This window comes from Quercus robur, chromosome 2 (genome assembly GCF_932294415.1).
Source record: "Quercus robur chromosome 2, dhQueRobu3.1, whole genome shotgun sequence".
Taxonomy (NCBI): Eukaryota; Viridiplantae; Streptophyta; class Magnoliopsida; order Fagales; family Fagaceae; genus Quercus; species Quercus robur.
In genome coordinates, this window is record NC_065535.1 from 88,851,323 (window position 1) to 88,860,075 (window position 8,753).

An 8,753-nucleotide genomic window follows, 5' to 3' on the forward strand; every position below is an offset into this window, starting at 1 on the left:
GATTGACTATCAGCAAGACAGCAACACAGGAAGAAGATTGGATAAACCTTCTAAAATTAAACAGGTGGTAATTGAGTTCTACAAAATCTATCATTAGGATCTCCTATTGCCACAAATGAAGGTAGAATTATTAGTAGAGTAACTTTTCTGTTTTCAGATCAGATTCATAAGGATGTGAAAGAATTGATGCAGAAGGATAAAACTGAGGTTGGAATTTTTGCAGTCTCTATTTGCCACGAGAAATGACAAGGCTCTAGCCTCTATGACCAAATGGATTTAGGGTCTGATTAGAATTTGCTTATTTTGCTGAAACTGAAATTTTTTTGCTGAAAGTACTGTAGATAAAGATAAAAGTTAACTGAAATAGTACAGTGGAGCTCATAAATAATACCAAAAAGTGCAATGAGGCTCATGAATAGTAGCAAAAATAAGTTAAATAGTAAAATAAGCTGACTTTTTAATTTTTGCCAAACACACCCTTAATGTCCTATTTTACAAAGAACTTGGCCCAGAGGGATTGGTGAAGGATTCTGTTGTTGAAGCTTTTCTTTGTGTTTTTTTTTTGGAACAAGAAAGCTTATCAAAGAGGGTAATTACTAAAGTATCTTTTCTATCCTCTCATTTGTGGCATAAATGATAGAACAATCATATTGCTTGCTACAATGAGATTTAAAGGTGCATCAAAAAAATTTCAACTAATCTTCCTGTTTTGTTTCTGGGAAAATTATTTCTGGGAAAAGTATTCAACTGGCCTAGAAGTATGGTCCCTTACTGAAATAAGTTATTTTGAATTGGCCCACTTCTCACTTAGCCAGTTAGCCCCATTTTGGTCTAGATTTATTAGCCCAAAGCTTGTATAAATGGGACCAGACCCAATACATTGTATGGCCCAGCATTGTAGCAGTTATGAAAATTGATGATACGGGGTTGTGGTCTGGTGTAGATATAAAAATTTATGTTGAATCGAAGTAAACCTTTTTGACAGTCGTAGTCCACAAGTGTGGGCTCGAAATCATACTTGATGTTACTAAGATAGTTAGATGTGCCTAAAGTTTCTATAAAAAAAAAATTGTGCCTATAGTTAATTGAGTCCTTGGTTTTAACACCAGACATCAGACAGTACTGTATCTTCTTTCTAAACCAAAGAAAGTCTTTTTCTTTTTTGGTAGCAAAGATGCCAGAACTACAAGAAAAAAAAAAACCCAGAAAAACTAACCTCTCATCTCTTCTTCAATAATATTGCATTCTTTTGGTTACTTATTGCGGGCATGTTTGACAAGCACACCTTGTATTAACCTGATTAGCCAGGTAAAATTTATTCCTTAGCTCAGCTCATAGGCTGGATGTGCTCAGAACTAATCTCCGCTTGTCCTTCTTGCACCTCAAACTTTGATCTCTTATTTGGTGAGAGATATGAGACTATTGGTTATCACCCTGATTAGTCAAAACATCTTACTTCCTATTATATATCTTTGTGATATATCACATATAATCTACCACACTTGGTTTAATGCTCACTAGCGTTCTTGTGGAGTTGGGATAACAGCTATACTTCATTGATTCCCCTACTTTCAAGCTTGGATCCAATAGGTAGGATGCTACTATCGTAAGGCCTAAGTAGGAAAAATATTTTAGTCACCCCATCCAATTCTCTCTCTATTTTTTTAATAAATTAAAAAAAATCATATATAATTGATCTTAACTCCCTTAAATATGTTCTCAGTTAATCATAAAATTAAAAAAACAAAAAACAAAAAAGTGTCTATGTCAAGAAAAGATATCATTATGAAAAAGCATAATGTATTTTATGTCCTAATTAAAGGAATATCAAGCACTCAAGCATTAAGCCAATTGTCTTGTAACCAAGTGACACCCGGGTTCCTTTGTAACTTATTACTCAGGAGTTCTATCCCCCGCACTTACCAAGCAAAAAAAAAGAAAAAAAAGAAAAAGAAAGGCACTCAAGCATTACAGTTGAACAATACAATATTTCTCTGATAATCTATTGCATTAATTAGGTGAACAAGAATTCTTTATGCTATACTAGATATGGTTGCCAACAGTTTGCTTACCAAACTTCCTAATTTTTTTTTTTTTTTGGAGATAAAAACTTCCTTAATTAAAACACAAAATAATCTCTCTGATTATTGGTTTGGCATTAAAACTAGTAACTAGTCATTATTGGCTCCTCATCCACTGTGAGTATTAATTTGAGAGTTTTGTACAACAGGGCCAGTCAGCAAGATATGAAAGTAGCTAGCTAGGACACGCTAAACCTAAAAAAGTTTTTTTTTTCTTTTGGTAAACCTTAAAAAGTTCAGAAACTTTTCAACCATATCATTAATACTTATACGATCAACTTGGGTTGGTTACAGTTACGCCACCGTGTGCAAAATATGCTAATAAATTCTAGCTATCTTGGTGTCCCACGTCGAATAGAGCACGTAAAGTCTCCCTGAGGCCCACATCGAATAGATCATGTCATGTGAAGGTCTTTAATAAGACGTGTACTACACAATGTGTTTTGATTGAGGCTTTGGTCATCTATTCTTGAGTGAGTGACTTTATTTCCCTGTGTGCAAGTATTTCCACAATTTTCTATTCTATTTTAGTTTTGGTTCATGTTAACTGGGCCTTTAAGATATTTTACTTACCAACTTTTAAGGACAACCATACTCTATACCTACCCTATTTCTCTATGACACGTAGCCTAAGGTTTTCAATTTGCACTGTGGTGGTTGATTGATTTCTGATGAAGTCAATTTACTAGGAGCTAACATTAACCCCACATGGCACATTTTCCGACCTTTAGCCAATGACATCTAAACTCAATTCAATGAAATCTTTAACAAGGCAAAAGAAACCACACACAATTAAAAGTGGCCGAAAAATATCGACATATCTTATACTTCATCTAATTTAATCTCTATTTCTCTCTCCCTCAATAAATGTATTCACACACACGCCAATAATTTTTTTTTTTTTTTTTATCCCACTTCTATTATTACATTATATATTACACTAACAGCAATATATAATGTATATATATTTTTTAAGAAAAAAAAATCAAAAATAGATATAGTAATTTGCGATTGATTGATTGATGAAGTAGAAAATAGAACAGCTAAAATGAGATAAAAGATCTTCATTCTACACGCATAGTAAAAAAACAAAAACTCGTAGCATATTGTCATTGAAGAAACATAAATTAACTATATTTTCATTTCACAGGCATAAAATATCTAAAGATAACAATATATTATTACGACTTTTGTATAAATATGAAATAAAAAAAAGGTTTATTTTATAAAATAAGGTTCATCCTATAAAATAAAGACAAAAAGGGCTACATCAATCAGATTTCAATATATGATCGAAACTAATTTAGCACAATGTTAGGTGTGGACAAGAAGAAAAAGGCTTTATGAGCCGGTTAAACTAGACGGCCACAAAATACGTACCTAGCTCCTTGCCGGCACGGCCTCTCTAGTTAGACAGCCCATACTGTTGTGACTCCATTCTTTTGCCTCTTATATCATTGCCAATTGTCATCCTTTATAATCCTTCTCATTCTAGGACTTAGTATCTCTCTCTCTTAACATTTTTTCTCTCTCTCATATTCATCTTTTTCATTGACTTTCATGGCGAAATCATCACAGAAAACCAAGAAAAACAATGCAAACAGCAGTAACAATGACAATAACAATAACACTAATAGCTCTAACACTGTCACAAAGGTGAAACGAACAAGGAGATGTGTCCCTAGAGACTCTCCTCCTCAACGTAGCTCAATATATCGAGGGGTCACAAGGTCAATAAATTACTACGTACCCAATTTATTAATTTGTATTTTTCCATTATGTTCATTTCCTTTAGTTTTTCTGAAGTGGGTGTGGTTTGATTATTTTCAGGCATCGATGGACAGGCCGATATGAAGCTCATTTGTGGGATAAGAACTGTTGGAATGAATCCCAAAACAAGAAAGGAAGACAAGGTTCATGCTCATGTTTATTTGTTTTTATTTTCTCTATGTTTCTTAATCGATTATATGTTCATATTTCTTATGTTTTTTTTTTCTTCCTATTCCTTTTTGGCTTTGGCATACTTGTTGGTGATTGGTGGGAATCCTACTTCATTGCAGTCTATCTTGGTATGTATTAATTACTGCGGCTACATGTATTTCTTGAAAATAAAGGCTAAATTGTACACCTTTAATTGTAGAAATTAAGGAATTGTAGTTACTTATTTGAGTGCAACTCTATTATAATTTTGTAATTCTGGTTTTGTAGTGTTAATTTCTTAGTCTTTTGCACTGTGGAATTTTCAGGTGCCTATGATGACGAAGAAGCAGCTGCACATGCTTATGACCTTGCAGCACTGAAATACTGGGGTGAAGAAACCATTCTTAACTTTCCGGTAATTCTGTTTTATTGATTTTTTATGTTTATTTTTTTTAATAATGCTATAAACTAGAATAGATGATTAAGGAAGAGGGCCTAGAGGCTAATCCCTCTTAACAATTGCAGTTATCAATATACCATAAACAACTCAAAGAAATGGAGGGTCTATCAAGAGAAGAATATATTGGATCATTGAGAAGGTTTAGAATCTACATCTACATTCAATTTTGAGAAAAACAAGGTGTAAATTTCACAATTTGAATTGATGTGAGATATAATTTGCAGGAAAAGTAGTGGTTTTTCTCGAGGAGTTTCAAAATATAGAGGTGTTGCAAGGTAATTATCATAATTTTCCAAGGCTTTTGAAATTTTATCATGAATAAAATCTTTGTACAATTCTAATAAGTGAAATTATAAATTATTTCATACATTCGATATATTACTTTTGGGAAAAATACCATGACACCCCTGAACTTTAAGGTAGTAGCTATGACACCACTTGAACTTTTATTTTAGCTTACTCTCTTAACTTTACATATGTGCCAAATAGGTAATTCTGTCACTTTGCCGTTAAATAAGTTAACAGTCCACTCACCTAGGGAAAAAAAAAACCAGCCGATTGAGAGGGGAAGAAAGTTGTGTGTGTGTGTGTGTGTGTTTTTTTTTTTTTTTTTTTTTTTTTTTTTTTTTTAATTTTTTAGAGAGAGAGAGATCTAAACAAAACACAACTTTCTATCCCCTCTCAATTGGCCAGTTTGTGTTTATGTATGAGACTCACACAGGGGTGGAGCCAGAAATTAATGTGCGGAGGGGCCAAGATGCTACACACAAAAGTTACCCAATTGCCAAAGTATCATATAACAAATATTTAAAAAATAAATAATAAAAAAGAACTTAGCACCTTCCATTAAAGTCAACACTCAAAATACTAACCAAGCTAAACAACCAATATCATCCATCAATTTAGATTGTCCAAATGTCAAATTTAAGTAGAAGCCAATGTTAATTCTAGATAAAATAGTGAATAAAGCTTGTCAATTGGTTAAATAAATTAAAGGGGGAAAAACATGAAGCATAATTTGAATAAATAGAAATGAAAAACTTAAAAAAAGAATTGTGATCTTGTCAAGATTTTAAAGCTATTTTCACTTTAGATTCAAATAAGAAAATTCTTTGTTAAGGAAGAAAGAACACACTATATATATGGTTCATTATTATATAGAGTCTTCATACTGCTAAATAAAGATAATGTGAGAGCATTTGCTAAACAAAGTGAATTATATATAGATTGCCATCATTAGAGGGTATTTTAAGCCAAAGGTAGATCTAATTGAAAAGAGTTAAACTTAAAAGTAAATGTGAGAGCACCGGTTCTAATGAGAGACTTGAGTGGCTAACTAAAAAGGAAGTTAACAGTGTAAAACTTTTTGGGAAAAATGTGAATAAAGCTTCTAACGAAAGTTGAGCTAAAACTAAATGTCAATAGAACTTTACAATTCTGTCCCTGGACTCACAAGTAGGACTTTCTCTTATGTGAGAGTAGAGTGTAGTATATGAACTTTACAGTTCTACCCCTAAACTCATAGGTAGGACTCACTCTTATGTGAGAGTAGAGTGTAGCATATGGGCATAGAATAATTCAACAAATAAATAATTAAGAACTTCCTAATGTCATTTACCTCAACAATTATTGTCTCAAAAATAATAAAAAAAATTAATAAATCATTCCAAGTTTCACTGTTTGTGCTCTTTGATGAGACACAGTTCTTTCCCATAATTTGTTGAAGTGTGCTTTATAAAGACCAAATATGTACTCTATATGAATCGATTTGTATGTGTGTATACATATATATACACGAAATTTTCGAGATGACATAAGATATATAGAGGATCAATATCGTGTATCAAGTATACCGTGGGATCTTTCAATATATATATGTCTGTGACTATCAAAGCTTCAATTGCAACCTGTCTCGTATTTGAAATATGAATTTCTTTTATTATCAATGGGCAGGCATCATCACAATGGAAGATGGGAAGCTCGAATTGGTCGAGTCTTTGGAAATAAATATCTCTATCTCGGGACATATGGTATTCCTCCCTCTATTATCGTAATCTGAAATCAGCTTTGTCTAACATGATTAGATTCGATGGTAAAAAATATTTAAATTTTGTTATGGCTTATAAAAACAATTCTTTACACAATCAAATGATACACTCTTGTTTTCTTTCATTCATCCAAAATTTTGAAAATTGAAACTCAATTTTACAAGAGTGGCAAGGGATAAGTGAGCAACTTACCTAGAATTTGGTACAATTTTCAATTTAACGGAATTTTAGTACTACCAATTACCAAATTTCCCAAAAAAAAAAAAAAAAAAAAAAACAAATTTCCACAAATATAACTCTGAAAGCAATTAATGTTTCATCCTCTTGTATGAATTAATGCTGAATCCTATCATGAATTTAATTAGTAAGATTCGCTATTATTTGTAAAAAAAAAAAAGAATATTACTCTTGGTTTACTAAATAATTGCTCCAAATTAAGATGCACCTAATATTCCATTAAATGATGTTTTTATACAACTTTTTAAAAATAAAGTCAATTTGTGCACAAATAAAAAGAAAAACACACCATAATGAATTAGCGCATACAAACTAATTATGCAGACGATTAACCAGAATATATGTTTCTATACACTTTTCTTCCTTAAAAAGTGTATTGAAATTTATAATTAAATATTTGTTATTTTTTTTTGAGCAATAATATTTGTTATTTCTTAATCATTGAACTAAGGTACTCATTAACAAAGACCCAAATATCATTAATCATGATCTCATTGATTTTTGCAGCTACCCAAGAAGAAGCTGCCACTGCATATGACATGGCGGCTATAGAATACCGTGGACTTAATGCAGTCACAAACTTCGATCTTAGTCGTTACATCAAATGGCTAAAACCCAATAAAGATAATAGTAGTAACAGTACTGATTATAATCCCAGTCTCCATATTCCTAATGTTGAACCTAATTTAACACCGAACCCTAATAACCAAGAACTTGCATCAACTTTCCTCCACAACCAACGAACATACAGCTCAGGAGAAACCTTGCTGACTCAACCCCAACGAGCTGCAACTGCCACATCAGCCCTAGGGCTTCTGCTTCAGTCCTCAAAGTTTAGGGAAATGATGGAGATGTCATCGGTGGCCGAATGTTCACCAATGCCATCGGAGTCTGACCCGCCACAATGCTCATTTCCTGATGATATACAAACATACTTTGATTATCAGGATTCAAGTGTTTATGGTGAAGGAGATGACAATATCTTTGGTGAGCTCAAGTCATATGTGCCACCAGTATTTCAGTATGATTTTGACACTTAGAAGAGAAGAGATTAATAAGTAGTCAAATGCATGGGGGAGTTGGGTTTATTGGTATATGACATACTATTTGGGGCTTTTTTTTTTTTTTTTTTGTGGTCATGAAAGATATTGTTGGATTGAACAACAACATGATCAAGAGGTTAACAAAGAAGATTCTTTTAATTTTGACTTTACACTTCTCATAATGGAGGAGTAGACTGTTATTATTTGGTTCATTCCTTCTAGATGTAAAGAAGAATAAGCATTTGGTAATCAACATTCTTTCTACCAATCAAGAATGATAAGTACTTATGCCTTTTCTTAACGTGGTTCCCTCTCTTAATTTCCAAATGGGGGACAATTTTTTCTGTCTATTTACATCCATTTCTTACTTGCATTTTTTTTTTTTTTTTACCTCAAACCATGTGGTTGGTACAATTTTGATCCCTTAAATATAGGGAACCTCGGCATTCTATTAGGAAATATGAATGTAAAATAGATGGAGGGACTAAATTATTACAATTTAAAATTTTGGGAGACCAAAATTGACCCCATATTTGAAAGACAAAATGCAGTTTAATATTCCTTTTAGTTATTATTACCCCATTCACAACCTTAGCATTAGAGGGGGGAGATTCCTATCCCTTTCCATTTTATCCGCTTTAGATCACAGTACTCACACTTACAAAATGAGGAGCCAGTAGTTGTCGAATTTCTTCCAATTCCTCGAGTCTATAAAAGGAAGGGATATGCTTGTATTTTAGGAAAAATTTTCCTACATAGTGAATATTAGTTAATTGGCTTTTGATTTTCCCTTGGCAGCATGCCCGCGAGAGTTGTCTTGGCTTTAGCTACATGTCCACGAGAGCTGCCATGGTCTGGGGAGAGTGCAAGCTTGCATGCCATGTCTTGGCTACGTGCCCACACTAGGTTGCCATGATCTAGGTAGCTTGCCCATGGGCTGTAAAGGCCTTGGCTTCGTCCATGG

The 8,753-nt window shown here is 33.0% G+C and overlaps 1 protein-coding gene across 1 annotated transcript; it reads left to right on the forward strand.

The window, feature by feature from the left end:
- Positions 1 to 3,381: 3,381 nt before the first annotated feature.
- On the forward strand, positions 3,382 to 8,038 carry LOC126715684 (AP2-like ethylene-responsive transcription factor At1g16060). Its single transcript, XM_050416424.1, has 8 exons — positions 3,382 to 3,811; positions 3,912 to 3,994; positions 4,142 to 4,150; positions 4,328 to 4,416; positions 4,527 to 4,600; positions 4,686 to 4,736; positions 6,415 to 6,491; positions 7,254 to 8,038. Exons 1-8 carry the CDS (start codon positions 3,642 to 3,644, stop codon positions 7,784 to 7,786), a joined length of 1,086 nt encoding a protein of 361 aa, XP_050272381.1. The 5' UTR covers positions 3,382 to 3,641; the 3' UTR covers positions 7,787 to 8,038.
- The last annotated feature ends 715 nt before the right edge of the window (positions 8,039 to 8,753 follow it).